The sequence below is a fragment of the Anthonomus grandis genome, chromosome 8 (genome assembly GCF_022605725.1).
Source record: "Anthonomus grandis grandis chromosome 8, icAntGran1.3, whole genome shotgun sequence".
Classification (NCBI taxonomy): Eukaryota; Metazoa; Arthropoda; class Insecta; order Coleoptera; family Curculionidae; genus Anthonomus; species Anthonomus grandis.
In genome coordinates this window covers 21,546,119-21,573,890 of record NC_065553.1, presented here as the reverse complement: position 1 = coordinate 21,573,890, position 27,772 = coordinate 21,546,119, and the positions used below count along the sequence as shown (strand labels likewise).

The following is a 27,772-nucleotide window of genomic DNA, read 5'->3' as shown; positions in this document are numbered from 1 at the left end:
GCAGGCACTATAAACACTCCCAATATAACCTCCTATATATTGTTCTATAAATATAACCTTAAAAAAACAAATAATTCATAATTTTTCACTGAACCATTCACACATTTATTATTTTACGTTATTTCTGTAGCTTAAAAAAGAGTAAAAAGTCATGAATTCGCTTCTAAATATCCCCCAAGGCATTTTCCAGAACTCCAAAACCGTCTTAGGTAAACTGGTTCCCCATTTACAACCTCCTTGTGTTATTTGGGCGATTCTTAAGGTGCTCTTATAATTTTAGCTAATATTGTAAGGAATGCAAGTAAAAAAACGGGAGGCTCCACGCGAAACACGAGCCCCAAATGCAAACCAAAACATAGAGGTTGGAAAGTGCAGGACGGAGAAATGGTTTCGGTTCACACAATATTGGCCACCCAAAGGGTACTCAGGTTTCATCCTGGTCGAAATGTAAGAATTGTTAAGGGTTCTTTTTTAATTTAGAATATTATAAAAATAAAAAAAAATATAAATGTTCTTAAAACAAATGTCATGAACTTTAAATGCAGTTTGAGCAGAGTTTGCCTTGGAAACATTGATTTAAATAATTTAAATGAGAATAAGTTCTTGGGAATAAGTCTTGACAACAAATTGAAGTTTGAAAGTCATATCAGATTATTGTGCAACAAGTTGGGGTCTAATTGTTATGCCCTTAAAATCATAGCAAGAGAAGTAGGGTTTGGTATGGCCAGGAATGCCTATTTTGCACTGATTGAGTCACATCTGAGGTATGGTTTGTGTTTTTGAGGTGTGTGTACCAATCAATTATTTATGAGTGTTTTTATCTTGCAAAAGAGGGCTATCACATATATTTGCAAAGTAGGTATAAGAGATTCACGTAGAGAACTTTTTATTACTCACAAAATCTTTATGTTGCCTTCTTTATTTATACTGGAAACGGTGTGCTTAATTCACAAAAAGTACAGAGATCTCAATGTTGGATTGGCACCATTATAGCAGCAGAAGGGCTAATGATGTGAGTTTGCCTGCCCCCTTAAACTCATTAATAAAAAGGTCATTTATATTTGATGGTAAAAAAATGTTTAATCATCTTCCAGCAGATATTAAGGAACTGCAAAGTAGGGTCGTTAGGAAAAGGGTTAAAAAGTTTTTGGTTGCAAGAGGCTATTATGAAGTTAATGACTTCTTTTTAGATAGATTTTAACATATGACATTATATATTTTATATTTTCTGACAAATATTTGTCTGTGCCCTGTCAGAAATGTGTATGTAGTTCTTAAGTTTTGCTGTAAGAGATTTTCCTTTTTGAGCATTATTTTAGTTGCTATTTTATACTTATGTATGATTTGTGTATTGTATATGTGTTTTTTGTTTGTACCTATGTATGGTAATGCCATTCTTCCAATACAGCTTTGTCGACAAGATTATCTCTTATGACAATAAAGCATATTTTAATTTGATTTGATTTATTATATATTAAACTGAAAAAATCCACTCTTGCTTCTGCAATACTTGGTTAAGTACTGTAAACTCTCATTTATTGCAACTTCCACCAAACGCAATGTGACACTCCTGTTTATAACAACTTCCCCTTACTTGCTTGATCCTCACCAATCTGCATGCCAAATTAGAAGTAATGATTTATTCTGTTTCAAACTTACTAAATTATAAAAACCTTTTATACCTCAAAGGTATTTATTGATAAAGCTGGGTTAAAAAATCACTAATTTGAAGCAAAAAAACTTTTTTTGCTTTTGCTTGCTTAAGTTGAAGTGTTCAAAGTGCCACAAGGCTTGGTTTTGAGGTCTAGTGTTATTCTTTCTGCTACCTTCCATTTTATGGTAAATTCACAATTATTTGCAGATTTTCCCCTTAAGATCATCTCAGAGGGTCTATAAATCTTACTAAAAAATATACTGTGCAATGCTCTAGAACTTTCCCAATTATTGCATGCTTTTTGGGGTAGTGCCAGCATTACTTAATTCAAAGATTGTTATTCAAAAATGGTCATTCATTATATCTGTGAGATATAATAAGGGCCATAAATGTCAACATTATTGAGGGGGTTAGACCAGGTGCAAAAAGGAATGGGCAATTTTCTCTGAGTTAAGGAAGGCTATGATGCTTGGAAGACATTGTGGTCAGAGGTATTTCTAATAAACTTGTCGAATCATATCTAGTGGTACTGGAGATGGAATATGGGGTGCCACATAGAATGGTCCTTATATTATATGAAACATTTATATTAATAAAATAATGAAACAACTCAAGGAAAATGCAAATTAGTGGTTTGCTGATATGATACTGCAATTATAATAAGTGAGGATTGGAAAACAGTAAAGCAAACCACAGGTAAAGGACATTAAAGGAACTCAGAATGTGGTTTTGTTGTTGTTTACTTTCACTAAAGACTGAAAATTCATTAAACTTACTCACTTTCTGCAAAAACCCTTCCTGAAATTCCACACCTTACAGCTCTAATTGAAATTTAGATAACTTTTGTAAATGCAATAACTTTATTGAAAAGGCAAGAATCAATGAAATACCTTGTTTGGAGTCTGGTTAGATGAAGGTTTTCAAAAATTCAAAATATGCTTTAATGTCAAAACAAAATATGGATTGTTGTTAACAAAGCTTGAGAAATACAGTTACGACTAAACTAAAATAAAATAAAGGTGTTACAAAAATTGTTCGAGTTAATATATACAACAAAAAAATCAAGCTAAAAATAGTGCGGTAAGGGTAATAAGGGCCATAAAATATACAATATAAAAAATGTTAATTCCATAAAACAATAAAATTATAGTGTCATACTAAAAATAATACATGAATACATTGAAATAAAGAAAATAACATTAAATTTAAAAAATGTGAATTGCAAACCTATTTAATAATTTGTATTAAAATAAAAATTTTAATTAAAACAAAAAGTCTCTCCCTAAATAAACATTTTACAACAAAAACACCTTATAAAGACATACTGAGAACATGATCCCCAAAAACAAATACCATAATGAAGATGGGATTCAACTAAAGAAAAATATGAAACTCTAGTCACTGAGCTGTTTAAATTATTCACAATGACATGAAGAACATCATAGCCAGAAGAAATTTTATTGATTAATATACTTATATGATTTTTAAATCTTTACCCAGAATCAATGTACAACTCAAGAAATTTGCTCACATTAGCAGACAATACTATTATTACCTAAAAAGACATCATTAAATGCACATTTGAATTTTAAAATATTTTTTTAGAAATATTAAAGAACAGCTTATTAGCATCACACCATCTTTTTACCTTACATAAATCCATCCGAATATTTGCCTCAGGCTGCTCTGAGTTCTTATTTCGCCACAGGATGGTATCGTCTGCAAAGATGGTAAAATGGTAATTTATTTAAATATGAGGCAAATCATTAACATAGATTAAGAATAAGAGAGGTCCCAAAATAAACTAAACTTTCTAAAACGCATTTTTAAATCTGGTAGTAGAAATGAAATTTCCAATTATCGGGCTGTGTGTAACCAATCTGAGTTGCCAAAGCTGCTTGACTGCTTGGTCAGTCATAGGATTGCCTGGAGTTTTAAATCTTTATTTAATCCTGAGTAATTTGGATTTATAAAAGGCAGATCTACTGATGCTAATTTGGTGCTGTATGTCAATGCTATCTCTACCGCTGCTTGGAGAAGGGACTTCAGGTTGACTCAATATATACAGATTTTTCCAAGGCTTTTGATAGGGTTAACCATAGGGTACTCTTGCAGAAGCTTAGGGCTTTAGGTATTGTGGGGCCTCTTCTTCGGTGGATCTCGGGATTCATCAGAGGTAGAACCCAGATTGTTAATCTTGGAGGTACATGTTCCTCTGAAATTTTGGTGCCAAAGTGCCATAAGATTACTTTTTCTAAGCAAAGAAACCCTATTGCTTTTCTTTATAAAATAAATAATGTAGCAATTGGTGTCAAAACAGAGGTTTCTGACTTAGGAATATTTATTGACTCCAGGTTGTCTTTTAAGTCACATCAATCAGGTGACTGGTAGGGCAATGAAATTGATGGGTTATCCAACGGTCTACAACTGATTTGTCTTTGTTTACTTTTAGATTACTTTATTGGTCTCTTGTTAGGCCCATCTTGGAGTATGGCTCAATTGTGTGGTCCCCGTCATATAACTGCTACATTGAGCAGATTGAAAAAACCTAAAATAAATTTTTAAGGGTGGCTGCTTTTAGATGTGGTTACAGGAGACAGGAGTATTACTATCAGTGGGTCAGGGATAACCTGAACTTACCCACATTAGAGTCACGAAGAACATTACTCGACTTATGTTTTATGCAAAAGGTTTTAAATGCTACTATAGATTGTCTCGAGTTATTGTCTCTAACTTAGGGTGCCTTCCAGATTGAATAGACAATCAGAAATATTTTCAGTCCCATTCCACCATACCAATTATGGTATTAATGAGCCAATTACACGAATAGCTCGAAGTCCTAATGGTCTGTCAGGGCAGATAAGCTTTTTTGACTCTAGGATTACATCTTTTAAGGGGCAGTTAAAGAATATTATTTCATAGGGGCTTTGATTAATTAACTCATCTACACCTTTCATTGATTTATAGATAGTTTTGTATCTGAATATATATGTTTGTATGGGTATGCTATGTAACACTTTTGTAAATGGATTCCGTAAATAAATAAATAAATAAAATTGATCCTTGAGGGACACCTATGCTAGTCTTCATTTCATTGGAGCTTTGGCCCTGAAAGTTAACAGTCTGCACTCTTCCCATCAAATATGAGAGCGGAACCACTCCAAGACCATTCCCCTGAATCCATAAGCCTCCAATTTACTCAACAGTATACCGTGGCTGACGCAGTCAAAGGCTTTAGACCAGTCCCAGAAAACTGCGGCAGCACAATCACTATTGTTTAGTCCAAGATATAGTTTTCCAAAAAAGTGAAAATAGCATCAGTCGTGCTGCACTTATAAACTTGTGCATATTTAAAAATGGACGGACTCTATTTTTAATAAGTTTTTCCACAATTTTTGACAAAGTTGGTAGAAGAGATATTGATCGGAAGCTTGAAGGATTACTTGCATCTCCACCTTTGTATAAAGGGATAACCAAGCTTTTTTTAAACAAGAAGGGAAGGTACCTGTTATAAATGAAGAGTTAATAGCATCGGCCAAGACCTCCAAAGCTGTGTCTGAGAGTGTTAGTAGCACTCTCAATGAAATATCATCATACCTAGAAGAATTTCTATTTTTAATTTGTCCAAATAATTCCTGAATTTCTAATGATGAAACCGAAAGAAAAAAAAAAGCACCCGAAACAGACAAATGGTCCAAGTTTTCCCGAAAATCCACATGATCAGTGCAAGCATCATAATTCATGTTATGTCCAATATTGCAGTAGAACTCATTTATTTTGATGCTATATCCTTGATAGCCACATCAAGGATTGAAGTCTGAGATGAGTTGATTTGGCCTCTTAATTTGTTGACTATACTCCTTTAATCTATTAATTTTACGATATTTATTATAAAATGAATATTTTGAGAGAATGTGATGCCTTCATATTTTTACTGGATGTTTGTATACTTCTTGTAATCCAAGGTTTCTTTTCTTCGTTTTTTATAATCATATAAATAATACACATACAGTATTATGGAATTCCTGAAGTGGCTCATCAAAGTTTGGGGCATTTTTCCAATGGGTCTCCATACAAATTAAACTGAATCTTTCAAAAACTGAATTTTTCAGAACATATTAATTATTGTCACTATAAAGATCTACGAGTTTTATCAATTGACAAGTTGAATATCTAATAGCTGGCTATTCAAAAGAAAAAGGTATTTTAGTGATTTTATTTATTAAGAGAGTGGCTTATTTATTATCGAGCATCTGTATACTAAATCAGTCATAAGGTTTATGTTAAAAAAACTCTCTCTAAAAGCAAAGTATAAATCATGGTCTTAACCCTAGCAATCCTGCCCAGTTAGTTAAACTAGAAAACCTCAAACATACAGTCTGTCAAAATCATATTTACTGTGTTGACACAAATATTTATAAATATTTACCTAACATCATTAAGCAAACAAGTATTAGGCTGGCTGCAAATATGTTTTATTTCATTGCTCATTTATTTTTTTTTAATATTGTATAACTAAGAAATATATTTGGGCCTATTTTTGAAGGTGGTAGACAATGGTACACTGAAAACATCTTGTCGAACTTGCATTGTCTTATTACATTAAATAAATAAGACAATGCAAGTTCGACAAGATGTTTTCATATTTGAGCCTACTTGCAAAATCAATAGATACAGAACAAGGTTTATGAAGAGGAGTACATTATCCATGAAACAGATGCCGTTTCCACCTCTTCCTAAGCCAGATTTAAAATAATAAGTTTGACATTAACAATGTACGAAATTTCCCGTATATCAGACATTTTCAGATTCTAACATAATTTTAAATCTCCATTAGGTAGGCCTAGGACGTGACGGCACTCTCTTTGCCATAATACCGGGAAAAGTGATGATAACATGCGAAAAAACCGACCCAAACTGGGACCACACCTGGGTCCAAAGATGCCACGGACACAGAAAAGGTACGGAGTTCTATAAAAAATATTTTAACGTTATACCGCAGAAACAACATCAGAACTTTAATTTGATTGATCAAATTTAATTGTAAATATCTATAGTCTGTTAGGTAGTAAAATAAAGAGTCATTTTAACATTTATATGTTATTTATTCCTAATAATTAACAGGTTTTGCAAAAACAAATGGAATGTTTTAAAAAACAATAATATCACTACGCACATCACTTCTATGTGAGTAACATATTTTATACCCTGTCTCTACAATGCTATAACACATTTATAATACTACAAACTATTATGGATCATCTATAGCAGAAGCTATTTACATTTAGGTAATGCGATGTTTAATCAAACGTAACGTTTTGATTTTTAATGTAATTTGAGTATGAAGAATGAAATTATCACACATTTTCCTTAACAGCTATCACTGTCATTCGTTTTTGGCAATATTTATTGGAATTACAATTGTGGAAGGAAGACGTTTTCCAATTCTAATGATCTTTTATAATTGGGTTTCTTTGTCGTTTTAAAAATGAAATAATAATCACCTTATTTAGTAATACTTGATTTGGCGACCAAAATAGGAAGCAATATGATCCACACCAAACCTTTACCTAAAACTACTTAGTTGCAGCTGATGAAGATACTCGGACTTTGGTGGTTACAACATATCTATTATAGAGATCTAAAAATATTTGTTTACAGTCCTTTTTATGAAAAGAACTATAGTCTCTTTGCTTTACTGGTATACCCTTACTAGTTCCTAAAATATGATAAATATTTCAACTAACAATTGGTACACCTTACTTAATAATAATTGTGACACTAAAAGATTTGCAAGTGCCATACTTAGAACTATATTCGATGCAGCAAAGTCACCAATATGCCCGTCTTACTCTTTTTTGAATTGTTCCAGAGCCGTTTCTCGTACTGTTGCCAAAACGTCATTTTGGGGAAGCAGGCCCGTATTAATTGTTGACGTTTGACGATAGTAGTTTTCTGTTGGTCCGACTCTGTTGACGTATAAGATGGAATCGTGATTTCTGAAAAAAAAACATTATCATTTTTAAATTTTTTTTCTGCAAAATTTTGAAGTTAGTGCCAATTTAAAGTAATTAACAACTTGATGTACTGAGTATCACTGATTCTAGAGGATCACCGACGCACAGTGGGGGCAAATAGCTCAATACTCGGAAATAATTGCAAAAATGAAAACACACATGTCACTATGTATTTCTCTTATTTATTGAATAAACATTCCAGACTATAATTTTTTTGGCTATTAGACATCGATACATTGTATGAGCTGTTTCGTTCTCTCTCCTTTTATTACTTTTTGCTAATTTTACTTATTTTTAGTTAACATAAGTTTTCTTTAAAGTTTAAAATATTTAATAATTAGTTCGGTAATACTTTGTTTATTTTGGTTTATTTACATTGATTTTGCATATAAAAGTTCACCCGGTATAACACACGCGTTTCTTGGTAAATTGTTAATATTTAAACTCGACCTATCTTACATTTCCTTACTCTCTTACAATGTTCCTTCCATAAAGCCTTGCTCCTTTATCCTACTTTACCTTATGGACCCCTCGGGGCGAGAGGAGTAAGCTATTTGACCGAGGTCATCCGCCAAAAACTTAAAATACGGAACAGATGTGCGGTACCGGAAAGCAGTAGTACTACGGCAGTTATTGAATCGGTACCTAAATCTCATGCGAGATAATACCGAAGTGCATCACGTCTTTGTCGATTTAATGAAAGCTGATTGGGGTGTTCCTTATACCAACATCCTTTACTTCATTTATTACTAGGGTAATTCGAGTCCTTTTTTTTTCCTTTCACGTTAAATTGTGTCTCTTCTTATTTTGTTTCTATTTTATTTCACTCATTACATATGTCACTAAGGGTGTGCGTCGAAAACAGAAGGATCACCTTATTTCAGTGTGACTGGAGCAGCGCCCCTATTTTTTTACAGTCTAGCCTTGATAACTTGATAAATAATTAAGATCGAAATAACCTTGATTTTAGTAATTAAACATATGTTATAAACAGGCCCGAAACATTATACTGTACTCAGTACTGAGTAGAGTATATAGACATTATAGACATTTTTACTTTTCGATAAGAGCAATTTGTGTTTAAAACTAGGGCCTCTCGCATAAGACATTTCGTTACTAGTATATTCCACAGTGCGTATTCCTAAAATTATTTGTAAAATGGATGAGTTAACATCGGGTATTTAACCATTTGTAGTAATTAATTTGATGTAATAAGCATGTAAAGTGTGGTGCCACACCGTTCCACATTAAGATTTTATGCAGGATGATTATGGATGGAGTACAACTTATGTAGTTTTAAACTTCATTACAACTGGTTGCCCTATTTGCCTCTTTAAAAATAATTGCGATTTTTAAAATACGTTACACATGTAATTGATTTACACGTGAAACATGTAATTGAAGAAATGATGTATCTATTCTAAAATATTTGTTTTTCTTACAGGATCAAATTCAAATAATATACAGGGTGTTCCTTAAAGAGGTGCTTAATATTTTAGGGGGTGATTCCTGGACCCATTTTAAGAAAAAAAGTTTTTACGAACATATGTCCTAAACGTCTTAGCTTTTGAGATACAGGGTGTTAAAGTTTTCAAAAAAAAATCAGTTGTTTAATAATAACTTAAACAATATTGTAGACATTTTTATGAAATTTAGTACATGTATTCTATGCCTCATTACGAATTTTTTGATGTGTAAAAAAAATTTTCTCTGCCCCTGGCGTCTTTTATTGAATATTTTTAGTGGAAAAGTTTAACAGTTTTAAAAACATTTTAAAGTAACTGTGGGTACCGCTTTCTAGTACCCATTCGGTTATATGATATAAAATATAGATTTCTTTGTAACGTTCTTTCTTAATTATGAAAACTAGATATAGATGACTCTGTTGGTCAGATTAGTTTGAATGGCGGTTATCATAGTTTTTGGATTGTTTTGTTTATTGTGTTGTAACGGTGCTTTTTAGAAGTTATTGTTTTGAACCTAAGTGTATTATTTGTTATCTTATGATAAGATTTACTCGCTTAATTTTAACTGTACCGTTCTATATGTGCTTTTGTTTTGTTTTGACAAATCTCGTTTTTAACAATGTAAGTACGCTTTAAAATTCGTTTTTATTCAGCATTTTACCAATTTTTGATAAGCGTAGTATCTATGTCAATTGTGTCTTTTACTTTTAGTCCTCGACCTGATGATGCGATGATATTCTAATCGCGAAACCGGTCGTCATAATAAAAGGAATTTCTGGTGAAATAAGACCTTTATTTTCTACTGTGTTTGCTGGCAAATACTTATAAAAATACAACCCAGAACATGGACACCAAACTATGAAAAAAATACTTACGCCACTGCTTTTTCTTAAAGTAAAAACTATTTTTAAAATTTTCAATCACTTTTTTAGCAAATTTGATCTCTTGTTTTTTTTCGTCTGACGCATGGTTTTCGCTTAAGAAAATAAATATAATTTTGCTTCCCTAAAAATCTGATGCAGATAATTTAAGAAATGCTCATGTTTTTAACGCGTTTAAAAAGTAAATGGGAGTATAAAAGTGCCGTAACGCGTCTTTATTTAACGCAAATAAAGTCGCGGAGTCGCCTATGCATGTTTCTTATTGCTCGTTGCTATAGGCCACGAGCTATGATTTTAAATGTCAAATTTTTCCATATCTAGTTATGCATGAATAAATGACGTTTTTATACATAAACATCGATGATGACAATAGCTGTTGTCTTAAAAAGTAAGTTTTTGGTGTTAAATAGCATTAAATGTTTTTTTTTTCTTTTTTGAGCTATTGAGTATGATTAATATTAATTGGCAATTAGTTCAGAAATACCTAATTTTACTTTGAAAACGACAGGGTTTTAAGTGCAAAAAAGCGGTTTTATTTAATTCTATGAAACTAAGCTTAAATGAACAGCTTAAATGTATTTTACCTTAATTACACTGATTACAAAAATTGTGGAAAAATTGCCACCTTCCCTAAGTAGGCATGCTTCCGCTCGTCTACGCATAGAATTACGCACACGTTCAAACATTCTCGGCGTATTTTGTATAGTTTCAAACGAGGCAACTATTCGGTCTCTCAAATCTTCTAGAGTATTTACGGGAGTTTTATAAACTAGAGTTTAAAGGTGCCCCCATAAAAAGAAATCTAAGCTATTGAGATTGGGGGATTTTGCTGGCCATTGTTGTGGTCCTCCGCGACCTATCCATCGATTCGGATAAACGGTATTTAAATGGTGTCGGACAATTAAACTAAAATGAACAGAGACACCATAGTGCATGTACCATATTCGATTTCTTAACAGAAATGGCACATCTGCAAGAAGCCCAGGCAGTTCTTATACAGGGTTACTGGTAATTCGATATATTCCTTTGGAGATGTGATAGGGGAGGGGGTAAGAAGTAAATTGAACCCTAATATGTATTATGCAAAAGTTGATAGTTTTCGACATATTTAATTTTTTCTGTTTTTCTTCAAAATGTAGACCTTAGTGGTTTAAAAGACAGTTTCCAGAAAATCCGCTGTATATTTTTTTAACTTTTTAGGCAAAATACATGCTCAACACAATAGTGTTACGTTTGTAATGGCAAAAGTCCCGCAAATAGTTGTAACCATAGGGAAATTCTCGATGCAAAGTGTAATTTTTTTTTCTTAAATAAAATACTACACTTTCTAGTGTATATTTTTTGAAAAAAAATTATGCTACATTCTTCAAAATTTCCTTAAAACTTCCTTATTACCTAAGCTAGCTCACAGGATACAAATGCTTAAAAGTTAGGTGACATGGTTTTGTATTTTTATTATAAATTGTAAAGTAACGCATTTATCAGTATTTACCTTCACAAATCTTGTTCAAAATGAGAGCCTCTATTGCGAATACAGGCTCGGCAGCGCCTTCTCATTTCAGTCTTTGTTGTTCTAGTTGTTATGGTATTCCTGATCTACTGGGCAGCGTTGGTTATTCTTTGGATAAGATCTTCCCGGGTAATTATTGGGGTTGCATAAACCAGTGCTTTCATTTGACCCCATATGCTATAATCAAGCGGGGTTAAGTCAGGGCTTCGTGCTGGCCAAGCTATTGGACCTGACCTACCAATCCAACGATTCGGGAAACGTTCATCCAGGAACTGCCGAACTGACCGCCGAAAATGAGCTGGACAGCCGTCATGTTGAAATATCATTCGTCCTCTAACGGCGAGAGGAATATCGTCAAAAAGATCTTGTAGGTCATGTCGTAAAAAATTTTCATAAATATCCCCGTTTAAATGGTCTGGGAAAAAATGTGGTCCTATTACATCCCGGCCAATAAGTCCCATCCACACATTTACAGAAAACTTTCTTTGAAAACTGGTTTCTCTTGTTAAACGGGGATTTTCTTCGGCCCAAAAATGAAGGTTATGAAAATTTGTAATGCCCTCATGACTAAACTTTGACTCGTCCGTCCACAAAATGTCGGTTAAAAAAGTTCTATTGTCTGCATCAGAATTTATAATAAATCTGCAGAATTCTACCCTTCTTATCGGGTCCCCTTCTTCCAATCCTTGGACAGGCGTATAATGGTAAGGATGGCTTCCCATTTGCCGAATCGTGGACCAAACTTTCCATTGCGATGATCCTGTTTGCTGCGCTACGGCATTAGTGGATGTGGTTGGATCGTCTTCAAAATGTCTTAATATTTCCTCCTCATCTTCTGCTCGATATACGCGAGGAGCGCCAACGTCACCAAGTCTTGGTTTTACGGATCCAGTTTCAGCGATAGCTCGGTAGGTCGAAGCGAAAACACGGACATTTGGAATGCGGCGGTTCGGCAAGCGACGTTGGTATTCTCGGCGAGACTCCGCGGCATTACCATTGCAAAACCCATAAACAAACATAATATCTGCATATTCAGCGTTAGTAAACGTGGCCATAGCGCAGAAACCAATAGAATACCTTCTTTGAAGACACGAGAAAAATAAAGTCGAAACTCGTAATTTAACTACTTTCCACAACAATTATTGCTGTCAGACTATCTACACATCAAATTTTTAACAATAAAATTAAAAAAACAAATTGTTGCTATAGTACTTAAATACCATAGAAGTAAATACCACTTGGCATTTTTCAAGTGCGTTCTTACTATTAATAATAAAAATACAAAATTCTGTTAAAATTTTTGGTAGCATTTATAGCCTATGAGTTAGCTTAGATAATAAGAAAGTTTTACGTAAATTTTGAAGAATGTAGCATATTTTTTTTCAAAAAATATCCACTAGAAAGTGTAGTATTTTATTTAAGAAAAAAAAATTACGCTTTGCGAGAATCGAGAATTTACCTATGGTTACAACTATTTGCGGGACTTTTGCCATTACAAACGTAACACTACTGTGTTGAGCATGTATTTTGCCTAAAAAGTTAAAAAAATATACAGCGGATTTTCTGGAAACTGCCTTTTAAACCACTAAGGTCCACAATTTGAAGAAAAACAGAAAAAATTAAATATGTCGAAAACTATCAACTTTTGCATAATACATATTAGGGTTCAATTTACTTCTTACCCCCTCCCCTATCACATCTCCAAAGGAATGTATCGAATTACCAGTAACCCTGTATATTACTAAGAGGAAACCATAGGTGTCAAAAAGAAATATTCAGAAAAGGTTTAAATTTGTTGCACGTGACCACCAATATAAACATATACATGGAAAATCGAATGGAGCCATATGCTGACGAATTTCTTCCAGTTAACTCTAAGTTTATGCATGATAATGACCCAAAACATTCATCCAGCCTGGTAAAAAAACTGGCTTAAAAAAAACTTGTTCGGAGTGGCCACCTTAAAGTCCCGACCTGAATCCTATCGAGAACCTGCAGGCGAGTAAAACGGTGTCTTCAAGATCGAAACCCCTCAAACATAGAAGAATTGTGGGTGAAGGTAAAAGAAGTTTGGTCCTGTATCCCAAATAGCTATTGCCAAGCCTTCGTGGAATCTATGCCATCCAGATTGCAAGCAGTGATTAAAAATAAAGGTTACTCCACAAAGTATTAACAAAGTATATAATAAAATAGGTTTATAATTTTTTCATATTTTGAGTTTTTTTTAGTAGTGTGCTATTTATATGCTGTTTAAAAATAAATATTTAAAATGTTTAAAGATACTTTTCTATTAATTTGTTATACGTCTAAAAATTTGTTGTTTTGTTTTAAAAAAAATTAAATAATAAAAATGTGTTATTTATATGACCGCCACTGTATATGGGTGTTCAGTCATCTAGATGCTGAGTTGCAATTTGATTGTGTTATTGAATAATAAAAACAATAATTTACAAATAGATTCATAGTCTGGTGATCCAAAAAAAAATATCTAAAAAATTATCTTAGGTTAGTTCCTAGTAATGTTTTTTTTTAGGTTTAGTTTGGTTTTCGTGATTGAAACTTTGACGTTACGAAATTGTGACGTTAATTCAACGTCACAATTTAATTCCTCTGAAAAATGGCCAGCAAACTAAGCATAATCAAAAAACTAATCTGGTTTATGTGCCTTTTGCTCACAATTTCCCAAGTTACAGAACTCTACTTTTTGTTCACCAAGTTCAAACGACAAACGCACCTGTTGGAGCAGATCAATCTGGGCCTAAAAATTTTTTATGCAGTTCCAATGCTAATTTATACCATGGGTTTATTCTTAAACAGAATTGAAATTATCCTGATGCACTCCATTATTTGTTTGAATTGTGCTTTACTCGATGCGGGGTTAAGCCTTACAATATTGCTAGGAGTTATACAGTTTAAGGACAATAAGATGCTGATCATTGCAACATCATTTGAGGCAGCCCAAGCCGCACTAGCCTTAATCGGATTTTTTGGAAATCTGTACATTTATATAAAAATAAAAAAAGCCAGACAAATAGAACAAGAAGATGTGTTGAAGAAATATGCCTTTACAAGATTCAATGTTTTAAAAGATGATTAAGTTATAATAAAGCCTTACCTAAGATATATCTCTGATATTTCCTCATTTTCTTTAAAATCCCTATGCAACCTTATAGCATTATCCAAATCAGAACTAGTCCAGGGACCAGAACATCTGGTGGCCTCCCATTCGTCATTTACCGTTAGCAAACTACACGGTTCCACTCCTGCGGTTTTTAAACTTTTATTTTCTAGGCATAGCCTTGTTTGTTCTTCGAGTGAAGGCAATTCCTTGGCACAAAAATGGCACTAAAATAAACATTGTTTACTCAATCAATTAATACTACAAGAAGTTTCATACCAGCTGGTCAATACTGGTGAATTGTCCGACAGATTTCTCCAACATTAAAGCAGTATAAACCATATCTCGATATCCGTATAAAAATAAAATACATTTTCTCAATGCGGGTTTAAGGTCAGTCTTCTGGGTTGCTTCATGAGGGATATGAGTTGGTTTGGGAATATTTAGCTCCTGGCTGGTTCCCATAGCCAATTTATTCATTAAAGGGGTACAGTATCCACCTAAGCAGGATATTATTTACTATATCAAGAGCGTTATATAGTGTTTTTTTTAAACGTTATCAGTATACTTGACATTGTTAAGATCTTTCTCAATTTATTTAAAAACTACTCAATATCTCCAAAGTGACTGTTTTTACAATAAAATTAGGAAAGATCTTTTTGGTAAAGCAGTTCATATAAAACTAAAATCAATAAAATTGGTGCATGAGTTTTCAAGATATTAAGATTTTGGTAAAGTTTGTAATTCAATTATTGCTTGTACTCTGCATAAGACTTCCATGAAAAAAAAGAGATGGTTAGACAATTTATACCCTCAAAATTTGTTTTTCACTTCATATGCTTATCAAAAATTACTCCCAAATATTTAATGCTATTAACAGCCTTAATATCATTACAATCACAGTTATGATCACCGGAACTGATCGACTCAAGGCATCATTTATTTTGACCCTTTAAAAGCGATTCTCTAGATAGGACTTAAATCAAGTCTTTCCAGCATCGCATGGATTTCTTCCTTGAATTAAAGCTACTAAATGTTTTATTAGACAGGGTTATTAATGCATCCTCAGAGCTACAGAGTTTTCTCTAAAACCATATTGGTTTGCTGCTTATAATTTATGTTTATCCAAGTAAGCACACAACCTACACTTGATGCACTTTTCAAAACTTTACTTATACTGTTCGTGAGAGCTATAGGACGATAGTTTGATAATTCATCCTTTGAACCACTTTTATGAACAGGAATCACAACAGTTTCCTTAAGTGCTTATACCTCAAAAATAAGACTTACTACATGTAATATAGTTCTTAGAATACTATATAGTATATTATTTAAAATACCATTTCCTATAATAGTATTGCTGTTATTAAGAGACTACCTTTTCTAATTCAGTACTTGAAAAAGGGGTTAACAACATTGTACTTTTTGCAATTTCTGTTTTTTTTGCGTTTACTTAATATTATTAGGTGGAACTATTATGCTTGAAGCTAGCACCTCCCGTACTGTACCAAAACATTCACTGAATTTCTGTGCCACTATTATCTGGTCACTATATTCACTATATCTATAACATGCCTGACGTTATTCTTCCAATGATTGGAAATGACAGACTCGATGCCCTTATATAATAAATCTAATAATTTGGTAGCTGTTAAATCACGAGTATTATGATTTTTTATATATCGCTTTACTTCGGCTTACAATGCCCACACTAATTCTATAGGGTTTAGTTCGCACAGTGGTTTAGTGAAATATGTCAATCACAAAACACCGCTGAGTAAATTGTCAGTCATAATAATTTAAGAAGCCATAATCATGATCATATCATATAAGAAAATTTTTTACTAAATTGGGGTCGCTGTCACTTCAAGATGGCGGCTTTACTACCAATGAGCGGGAGTCACTGAAGGTCATGCTGCGTGCTCACTTCCCAGACTCCAACTCATCTCGCGACCCTCGTAGCTGTTCTCGAGCTCCGATTCGTTTAGAGTTCGAGACTGCTAGAAGAATAATTACCTACGAGAGGGTGAAATGGGCAATCAAGACATTCCCCCCCTTCAAATCTCCGGGCATGGATGGATTATATCCGTGCCTTTTGCAAAACGGGTTAGAAGTACTAACCCCACACATAGTCAGACTATTCAGGTCGTCCCTTGCTCAGGGCTACGTACCAAAGTTATGGCGTCAAGAGAAAGTCGTCATCATTCCGAAACCCGGAAAAAGCGATTTTACAGATCCCAAATCGTACCGACCTATCAGCCTTACCAGCTTTATGCTGAAGGCGATGGAGAGGCTGATTGATCGGTATCTTAAGGAAAGCATCCTGGTCAACAAACCACTGCATGTGCACCTATCAGGCGGGCAAATCCACGGACCTGGCCCTACACCACCTCGTTAGGAAGGTGGAGGGTGCTCTGGATAGTGGCAAGGCCTGCCTGGGTGCGTTTCTAGACATTGAAGGGGCGTTCGACAACACCCCTTTCGCATTAATCTGCCAAGCACTCGAGAGCCGCGGATCAGAACCCTGTTTGGTTAGCTGCATAGAGGCCATGCTCTCGAAACGTCATGTATCTGCCCAGCTCAACAACGAGATTGTCGAAACGTTGGCGGCTAGGGGCTGCCCGCAGGGAGGAGTATTGTCGCCTACCTTGTGGTGCTTTGTGGTCGACAGCCTGATAAATCTTTTAAACAATGCTGGCCTATACACAGGCCTACGCTGATGATCTGGTAATCCTTTGCCCAGGGAAAGACGCCGTCCCAATGCGGGGCCCTATGATGAGAGCCCTGCGTATGGTGGACATATGGTGCCTCTCGGAGGGTCTCAGGATTAACCCCAAAAAAGCAAAGCTCCTACTATTCACGAGAAGACGTAACTTTGGCACGCCCCCTGTTATATCTCTAGGCGGCGTGCAGCTGCGTTACTCCAGGACAGTTCGATTTCTGGGAATCAAGTTAGATCCCAAACTCTCCTGGCACGATCATGCAGACACCAGAATGAAGAAGGCCACCTGCGCGCTATGGGCCTGCAGGCGGGCTTTCGGCAATACCTGGGGTCTGTCTCCTAAGATCCTCTACTGGATCTACTCCCGCATTGTGAGACCTCTTCTCACATACGGGGCTATCGTTTGGTGGCCATGTACGGAGAAAGCGAAAATTCGTGCTCAACTGGACAGAGTCCAACGTCTTGCATGTCTCAGCATAACGGGTTCCATGCGGACGGCGCCAACTAGAGCGCTTGAGACTCTGCTGAGCCTTCCGCCTCTGGACCTCGTTGTGCAATTCGAGGCAATGAGGACTGCGTACAGGCTATAGGTCCTCGGCGAACTACGTGTTGGCGAGACCGGTCACGCAAAAAAGTAGTCACGGGCCATACAGGAATGTCCTCCCCTTCTGATGGGCAGTGACTGCATGGCTCCAGTGACTGTGGACTGCGAGGAGTGGCAGCATTCCAACAGACCTGCATTGCTAAATAGGGGGGACCATCTGGTACACAGATGGCTCCAGAATGAATAACAGAGCTGGATCAGGGCTTTGTGGTGAAATCCCACATACCAGTAGGGCATACTCGCTGGGGGAGCACGCGAAATCGGCTAGTGACAGGTCTTTTAACCGGTCACTGGCACTTAAGAAGCCATCTCGCAACAGATGATGCTGTGAGGAGGATGAAACCAACCGTTGACCATGTAGTCCGGGAGTGTCCAGCACTCACGCGCGCCAGGTTCAAATACTTGGGTAACACTTTCAGTGTACCGAGCGACTTTAAGTCCTTCAGACCAGAGAGCCTTATCGGTTTCTCTAAGGCCGTTGGGCTCTGGTAACCCCCGGTGGGGCATGACGGGTCCATCAGGAGACCTATATGCACAACTGCCTTGGCAGCCCACTGTTTCGACAATTCATTCAATTCAATCATATAAGAAGCATAGCAGTAGACCTACTTGGGCAAATGTAGGTTATAATGCTGGGCAATCCTCTTATATCTAGATTCCCTATCCCTAGGTCTGAACAAATAACAAAAAATCAGTAAGAAAATTTTCAATATAACATAGTTATAGTTATATTTAATCTGTGGTATTTTGCTGAAAGATTTTAGCCCAATTTAAATTTGCAATTCACATCTTTCCATTGCCGATATTTTATTTGTATGCATTTATGTGTTTAAATTGGGATAAATTATAATTGTTTTGTGGTACAATTGTAAATGGTAACCTTTACTCTGATGTTTGTTTTACTGTTTTACATGACTAGCTATTTCTAGCTTTTTACTCTTTTGTGCAAAATTTTATAATAAACTTATTTAATTTATAGGACTAGTACTCTATGAAGCTTTGCTAACAGCAATATAATTTGTTTAATAATAACATTTGTTTTAAAATTTGTTTTGACAATAAAGCATATTTTGAATTTGAATAAATATATCCTTAAACAAACGATTGAACACGAAATTAAAATACATTGAAAATACAAATCATTTGAAATGACAAATTATTAAAAAAGTGTTCTTACCAGGGCTTTTCATATCAGTCTTCTGCATATCACTGGCATTATGAGGCTTAACGGGCAAAGTAAGGGACTTTTTCCGCTCACTTACAACTTTCTTTATGTGTTTCTCTTTTACTAGGGCCATAATATCATGTTTTATACTGTTTTCGGTACAATACTGACTAACGGCCGTCAAGTCGACTTTAAACCATGGAAAGAGTGGATCGTGAACACTCTTTGACCTCTGTAACTGACCATTAGAGCTGGAAATACTGTCTTTTAGGTTGGTTAAGCTATAAGTCCTATGGTGTCGCCGCTTTAAACCTTCTTGAATGAGATTTGATAATTTTTTTGATTTCCTTAAGTGTTTTATATAAGTTGTATTAGAGGAGTCGGTGTTTAATGACAGTTGCCAGAAATCCTCTTTAATGGTTCTTAAGTCTAAAAATATAACTACTGTTACACTCCTACTAAAGGGATGGTAGGTATACATGATCATAATAACAATTTCAGCTATAAATAGTAAGTAGTTATTTTACCTGGCTGATCGGTAAAAGATTTATTTTCACTCATAGGAGTTGTAACAGTTGAAAAGTGACTCCAATAAGGAGTGTTCGGGGTCATCTGCGGTAATTCCCCAGAAGAATCTACACTGATGCTTTTCAATTTCAAAGAATTTGGCCTTAAAATTTTCTTAGAAGTTGCCTTTTTTGGTGAATATACAGCATCTTCTGGCACAGCACTATAGATCACAGAACTGTTATTGGTTAGTGGTGCAGTTGGTCCATTTTTTTCAAGTAGGTTCTAAATTACAACCCACATTATTAATTTTTTTTTTATATATAAAGCCTAATGTGACGAGCAATTAAACATCGTGGTCAACATCACAGTTGATTGGTGATGCTCATTGGTGGGTTCTGTCTGTCAAATAATATCCGTTAGCCTTATGTTTTGGAATATTTTAATTTCGGAATTTTGGAATTTTTTAATTTCTAAAATATTTTTTTATTATCTGATCTATGATTTTAAACAAACAAATCCTTGCTTTTTTTACTGGTTGTGGAGTATTAATTTGTAAAATTTGTCGTTCTTTTTAATGACTACATATACCAAAACAACCATAATTACAAAAATGAGAATTTGTCCCTCTGACTCTGACAAATTTTAAATATATTTTTTTTTAACGAGGAATAAAGGGCTCTAAAACGTTGAATGTCATTAAAATTATTTAAAGTTCGATTAATAAAACGCAATAGCTTCATAACTTGACTCCTAATACAATTTGTATGGTAATCAAATCTAAGACCACTATCAATAGACACACCCAGATCATTAATTTCAGTAAATCTACCCAAGAAATTGTTGGTAATGCGATAGTCAAATAAATAAATATATATTTCTTTTTGGAAACTGTTAAAATTTTGAACTTTTTTACATTCAAGCAAACTACATTCAAAAATTACATCTAAATCATGTTGCATTTTTAAGCAATCATCAAATTCATTAACATTTATAAAATGTTAATGAATTTGATTTTTATATCATCCGCATAGAGAAGACATTGACAGTATTTAATTTTATTTTGTTAGATCATCAATAAATAAATCACACAATAAAATAGCTAGATGAGCCTTCTGTGGAACATCAGAGTCAACCGAATTTTTTTTTGAGAGGATGCTTTTTACCTTTACAATTTGTGTTCTATTGCTCAAATAATTTTTGAACCAAAGAAGCAAAGTGCCATGGACCCCAATTGACTGCAACATATTAATAAGGAGATTGTGTTGAACCCTGTCAAATGCCTTTGAAAAATCTGTATAGGCAACATCAACTTGTTGTCGAATTTCCAAAGCTTCAACATACAACAAGTTGGTACTAGTAGAGCGACCCTTAATAAAACCATGTTGAGCACTTGATAGAGCATTATAGAAAATAGGTAAGATTTTCTTTGAAATTATGTTATCTAACAATTTTGCCACTATGGACATTTCCGAAACTGGGAAGTAATTTTTAATATCATGCTTATCATCCTTTTTAAAGACAGGTGTTACAAATTACAGTTCCAAATGTCAGGATCAGTACTAGAATTTAACAAAAGTTTTAAAAGTTTAAATAACACAGTAGATAAAACACATTTACAATTTTTAAAAAACAATAAAGCTGGGATATTGATACCTGGTTCCAAATTTGATTTAAGATCACTAAGTTGTTAAGATCGGTTTTGCCCTCAATATCACAGTTAGGAATGTTACAATTTAGCTTTTCATATACAGAGCCAAAATGATTTGAAAAAAATCTGCAATTTGATGTGTGCTTTCACACTAATTTGGTCACCATAAGACATTGAAGTAGGTAATTCTGAGTTTGTATTTTTTAAAATGAACAAATGTCCAAAATTCTTTGCAATCATTATTATAATACTGGGTGGTCCAGAAAGTTGTTAATTTTATAAAATTAAATAAAAAAAAACCCGTTGATCAATTGTAGCAAATTTATTCTTAAAATTTACAGAAAACTTGGGAAATTTATGTCTTAAAAATTACGTTGTCCAAATATGCCCCATTTCTTTCCTGGCAATCCTCAAGCCGAGCCCTAAAATTTTCAATAACGCGTTGGCAAGTTTCTGGAGTTATCGCTTAAATTTCTTGCTGGATATTGGCCTTTAGATCATTCAGGGTAGCGGGTCGGTTGCTGTACACCTTACTATTAAGGTATCCCCACAAAAAAAAATCACCGGGTCAGGTCCGGGCCTTCGGGCGGTCCACTGAATGTCCCCTCTTCGGGAGGTTAATTTATTGGGAAAAAGCGCCTGAACGACAGGCAAAGACAGGTTGAAGGTGTGGCAGGTGGCACCGTCCTGCTGAAACCAAGTATTTCGATTGTATCCCTCAAACTCCTGAAGGGCAGGAGCAAAAAATGTTTGAAGCATGTCTATGTAACGCTGCGAATTTAAGAATTTATTTTGTAGGAAAGCTTTTTAACAGAGCCAAAAGAACTGGCGAGTGGAATCTATACAGACAACACTTAACCAGGTACAATGATGCTATAAAAAGAGCAAAGAAAGAAGGGTGGAGGAAGCTATGCCGGGACCTAACAGAGACACCAGCATATGCTAGACTCCACAAAGCAATATCCAAAGGGCCACGACAAACCCTAGGCTCTTGTCTAAAACCCGATAGAGAATATACGACAACCGAGGAAGAAACGCTTGGCTTAATGCTGAACACGCACTTTCCGGGATCGAAAATTCTCCACCAACCAGAACATACCCAGGACCCAACTCCTATCATTCCGAACAGGGGCAAAAGGGAACACTGGGAACTAGCAAAAAAGGTAGCAACCTACGAGAAGGTTAAATGGGCGATAAATTCCTTCAAACCATTCAAATCTCCCGGAATGGATGGCATAATGCCAGTCATGTTACAGCGGGGTAGCGAACTGCTGCTGCCTGCACTATGTAAAATAATGCGGGCAAGTCTAGCCACGGCGCATATACCAGAGAGTTGGAGGGAAGGAAAAGTAGTGTTTCTACCAAAGACGGGACGCGACTCCAATTCGAAACCTAAATCCTTCCGACCAATCTGCCTTACATCATTCCTCCTAAAAACAGAGGAAAAGCTCATAGAAAGGCATATCAGGGACAATGTATTACGGGTCAACCCTCTACATCGACACCAGTATGCCTACCAAACAGGTAAATCTTGCGAATCAGCGATTCACGAGATAACCCAGAGGGTCGAACAATCTCTGAACAACAAAGAGATCGCCCTAGGAGCTTTCTTAGACATTGAGAGAGCATTCGACAATACATCATATGACTCAATCAACCGTGCGATAGCAGCACGAGAAATACATCCCATGATTGGCGGCTGGATAACCCAAATGCTAAATCATAGGAAAGTAGCAGCAAATCTCAACAGCACAACGGTTAAGGCCAAAGTGTGCAGGGGAACACCGCAAGGGGGCGTACTGTCACCGCTGCTGTGGAACCTTGTATCGGACAGCTTGCTGACACGACTGGAGAGGCAGCTTATCCTCGCTATAGGATATGCTGACGATATAGTCATCCTTACACGAGGGGGTAGTCAGGCTCATGTATTCGAAAAAATGCAAAGAACCCTGACTACTGTCGAGCACTGGTGTGAGGTAAATCCCACAAAAACTACTCTGGTTTCCTTTACCAAAAGAAGGAAACTAGAGCCCATTAGAAACATAAAATTTTATGGAGAAAATCTGCGACTTGAAGACGAGGTCAAATATCTAGGTATAACCCTGGATAAAAAACTCAGCTTCAAGAAGCATGTAATCCAGGCTACAAATAAAGCCACGAAAACTCTTATGTACTGTAAGAGAATGTTCGGTAGATCATGAGGACTGTCACCAAAAATGGTACATTGGATGTACATGACAATGGTTAGACCCATCAATACATACGCAGCACCTATATGGTGGCATGCGGCAGAAAAGAGGACTGTAATACAGATACTCAACAAAACACAACGAATAGCATGTCTGGGCATAACAGGAGCGATGTCAACAACGCCGACTGCTGCCCTAGAGAACCTGATAGGACTAAGCTCGCTACACTTAGTGGTACGGGCTGAAGCTATATCGGGGGCGAAAAGACTGCTGTCAAATGGCGCAACAATCCTATCGAAAGATGGGCACAATGCCTTAGTTGACAAGATACAGGACCTTGGGCGCCTGGCCCTAAGAACAGACAGAACCAAGGTCACATACCTAGACAAACCTTTTGTCATCAAAGAGAAAAGGGGACAACTGGACGCAGAAGCGGACAGGCTCAGGCAAAGAGGTTACTCAGTATGGTACACGGCAACCAAACTATCCAAGATCGGGGTAGCTGTGGAGGACGAACAACAGGGCAGACAACTCATGCTAAACCTGGGCCTGGAAACAACAAATTTACAGGCAAGCATAATAGGAATACAAACCTCTGTCCAACTGATGAGAGAAGGGCTGCCAAGAGGCAAAACCTTGGCAATTTTCACAGGAGACCAGGCTGCAACACTTGCACTACAACAGTTCGAGACTAAGTCAAGGACTGTGCAAAGCTGCTGGGAGGATCTCAGGAACCTCGCCGAAGCGCAAAATAGGCAAGAGATAATCCTAGCAGAGAATATGGGCAACAATAAGGCTGCAAGAAGGGCTATCCAACTTGCAACACAGGGAGCCAGCAACAGCCTGGTAGGCCCTGAACCAACATGTTGTGTCAACGATAAGACCTGGAAGAGGGAAATCGACAACTGGCTAACAAACCAGAATAAATCCTACTGGGAACAGCTGCCAAAGATGGAACAATCCAAACAACTTATAGGCAGCCCACCCTTCAAGAAGGGTGAGAACATACTGGGCCTCTCCAGACAACAACTGCGAAGGGTCGCGGGGCTATTTACAGGCCATGCGCCCAGCAAGAAACACCTGCATACGCTAGGGAAATCAGTTACCTCGCTATGTAGGGGATGCAATGAGGAGGACAAAACAACTCTTCACATACTGTGCTTCTGTGAAGCATTTAATCAAACCAGGGCAACATTCTTGGGGGAAGAGAAACCCTCACCAGAGGGTATAAGAAATCTACCACTGGGCACAATCCTGGACTTCCTTGAAGCTACAGAATTGAGCTGTGCCTGTGGGACTAAACATATGGGACACAATAGGACTGCTTCTTAGCAGACCGCAGTGTAGGGAGCCACAAGGCACCACCCAGCGGTGGAGTTTTAGTGGGTACAGGACGAAACAGACTCGACACTGAGTCCCACACTACTGGGGGCGGCGCCGCGTAACCAGAAAACGCTGCGAATTTACGGTAATTGCATTGCCTCGAGCGTCTTCGAAAAAATAGGGACCGATTATTCCTAATCCCAACATTGCAGCCCAAACCGTGACCTTTGGGCTATGCAGGGGCCTTTGATGTTTTTGCTGCGGGTTTGTTGCACACCAGTAGAGACAATTTTGGGTGTTTACATGGCCATTTAGGTGAAAATGAGCCTCATAGGAGAAAAAAATGTTGTTGAATCGCTGAAATCGATTCATTACTTCGTTGGCGAACAAAAGTCTTGCAGGAGGGTCATTTTCCTTTAATTCCTGCACTAATTGAATTTTGTAAGGATGCATGTTTAAATCTTTGTGAAGAATTCGCAGTACCGACGATCTGGAGACATTTAATACCGCTGCGCGCTTGCCAGAAGACAAGGTCGGTTCTCGGCGTATAGGCGCTCTCACCCGAGCAACTGCTTCGGGAACTCCCTGAACCAAGCTATCCATTGAGCACGCGCGCACGATTCTAGCCCCCATACCAAATTTTATACGAAGAGTCAAAAAATTAACAACTTTCTGAACCACCCATTATAGGTATAAGAAATAATAGTAGCTCAGCAGATCATATTAAATGTGATATGTGTTAAATTAGGTACATCAAACATAGGTGAATTATTGATATATAAATTATCACAACATTAAGTATGTACATATGCTATGTATTGTTTTAAGTACCAAACCTTTAAATTAAAATACAAAAAAACCTTTTTTAACACCAAATTTGCCAGAATGGCGATTTTTAGGTGCTGTATGGTATTTAAAATATGCATGTGCTTCCAAGTATTAACCTAAGGACATTTTTCAAAAAAACAAAATTAATACCATATTTTAAACATTGGTATGTATTGTTTATTTATTTTATATGAGGTTAATCTTAAAAGTTGGTTAGTTTAATTTCATTTCAATTAAGATTTGCAAAAACCTTTAAAATTAAATAAAATGGCGGGACTAATTGTATAACAAATGGCAGATGCATCCAAAATTCATCACATGAGAAGTTGACCACAATGTTTATTTATTTGCTCATCCTAATGTGCAGATAATGAAAATTTCCAGTAGCAGTCATCAGATTTTTTTTTATACTTAAATAATACAAGAAAACTCTCTTTTGTTATACATAATAAAAAACTAACTTACATTGTTCTCATTTGTACTAATATCTTCACAGCAATTTCCATAAAGTTCTTCATACTCCTCACTTGTTATATAAACTTGCAAAAGTTTCATTTCAGACCATTTTTGATAACTTGAGTCAACTAATTCGGCAGGGTTTTTTATTCTGAAGGGATCAGAAAATAATATAAGTTTTGTTACTTCTGCAGAGAGCTGAGACTTTATGACCCTAAAATCAAGTGATTAAGCATAAAGTATATTATGCCTTGCAATAATACTAACTTGTTGTGATATAGTAGTGCCCCTCCAAGTACATTGGAAATGGATTTACATTTATCCAGAAAGGTCTCAACTTTTAAATGTAAATCATCACATTCAGGCTAAAATTAACATTATTATATTGACCAAAGTTGGTTTTTCATTGTATGTACCTTAGGAATGTCCAGAAGGGATACATGCTGAAATAATCCTCCTCCCAAAAAGAGAAGTTTTAAATAGGTATCAAAAATATGATACAATTTGTCTGTAAACCTGACATTTTCATATTTTTCTCCCAGACTAATAAAGTCTTTGTGGAAGAATTGTAGTAAGGAGTAAATCAGTTTTGCTCTATGTTCCAGAATCCATGAAGGTATGTTCCTGTCTGTACCCACAACCTACGAAAGTAATTTTCTCTAAAGAAGAACAAAACCTGCTTAATTATTACCAGAATGTATTTCCCATTCTCTATAAGGTAAAACTTGCCAGTCTGCAAAGAAATACTTTTTGGCATGGAAAAAAGCCCTTTTAAACAGAGGGTGGTGCCCATTAATTGTCCACATAGGGCGGTTTTCTGATGCTCCGATACCCACGTAGGGTAAAAATACAAAATAGCGGAATTAGGATCGTCCTCCTCTTGCTTTAAGAGTTCACTGTCATAGAGGAAAAGTATTGTGGTTTCCCTAAAAATTGATGTCGTGAATGTATGCGGGGGCAGCTTCACTTTATTTCTTTTTTACTTCGCCATGCTGCCTCGAGTGTTTTAATTGAAAATAATGGTATAAACTAATATACTTTCACATTTTGTTTTTGTTTTTATTCATTTTATGGCTTTTTTGTGGTGTTTTTTTTTATGTTTAACCTAGAAATAAATCAGCTGGGAGTGACAGGTGGGAATTTGACATGTGATGTAGAGAGTTGGCAACATGTACTAAATGAGATGTGTGTGAAGCTTAGCATCCGATGGATATCCAGCGACAATGGAGAACGCAGCATATGTCGGTTGCCAGTAACCTATTTATAGTCCGCGCTCGCTGTTATTAAATCGAAATAATGGTCCTATCTCCTGAAATTCCCAAGGGATTTTAATAATTTTTTGTTCAGATATTAACAATTAATACCTAAATCATATTATGATGGTCTCAAACCTCTACAAACTAAGGTTTCTTTCTAAAAATTAATTAAAAAGTGAAATGTTAAAGAAATGAAAAAGGCTCTCAACACTCCCAAAATTCCGAAAGGATTTGGATAAGACTTTTTTCTATAATAGATAATAAATATGTAAACCGATTTAAGATGGTTGCAAACCTCGCCAAACGAAAGTTTTTTGATAAAAAGTTATTGGATTGTTAGATGTTAAAAAATAAATTTAATTTTTTGAATATAAACGGCAACAGCGCGAGAATTTCAAATTTCCCCACTAAAAATTTGACAGGTG

At 35.8% G+C, this 27,772-nt stretch overlaps 2 protein-coding genes across 4 annotated transcripts; one reads left to right on the top strand and one right to left on the bottom strand.

The window, feature by feature from the left end:
• The first annotated feature begins 27 nt into the window (after positions 1-27).
• On the top strand, positions 28-6,748 carry LOC126739688 (50S ribosomal protein L27). The gene is made up of 3 exons (XM_050445483.1): positions 28-209; positions 281-447; positions 6,492-6,748. The coding sequence occupies exons 1-3, from the start codon at positions 152-154 to the stop codon at positions 6,693-6,695; spliced, it is 429 nt and encodes a 142-aa protein (XP_050301440.1). The 5' UTR covers positions 28-151; the 3' UTR covers positions 6,696-6,748.
• LOC126739666 (uncharacterized) lies at positions 6,739-27,234 on the bottom strand. Of its 3 annotated transcripts, XM_050445445.1 has the most exons (12): positions 27,075-27,234; positions 26,783-27,017; positions 26,508-26,732; positions 26,359-26,456; positions 26,101-26,305; positions 19,665-19,929; positions 19,450-19,566; positions 19,150-19,401; positions 14,926-15,146; positions 14,644-14,873; positions 7,507-7,653; positions 6,739-7,373 (listed from the first exon to the last, which is right to left on the bottom strand). In XM_050445445.1, the coding sequence occupies exons 1-12, from the start codon at positions 27,080-27,082 to the stop codon at positions 7,367-7,369; spliced, it is 2,010 nt and encodes a 669-aa protein (XP_050301402.1). In that variant the 5' UTR covers positions 27,083-27,234; the 3' UTR covers positions 6,739-7,366. The 3 variants fall into 3 exon arrangements, with proteins under 3 accessions (XP_050301402.1, XP_050301401.1, XP_050301400.1); XM_050445444.1 differs by having other exon boundaries at positions 7,460-7,653; positions 19,150-19,566; XM_050445443.1 differs by having other exon boundaries at positions 19,150-19,566.
• Positions 27,235-27,772: the final 538 nt, after the last annotated feature.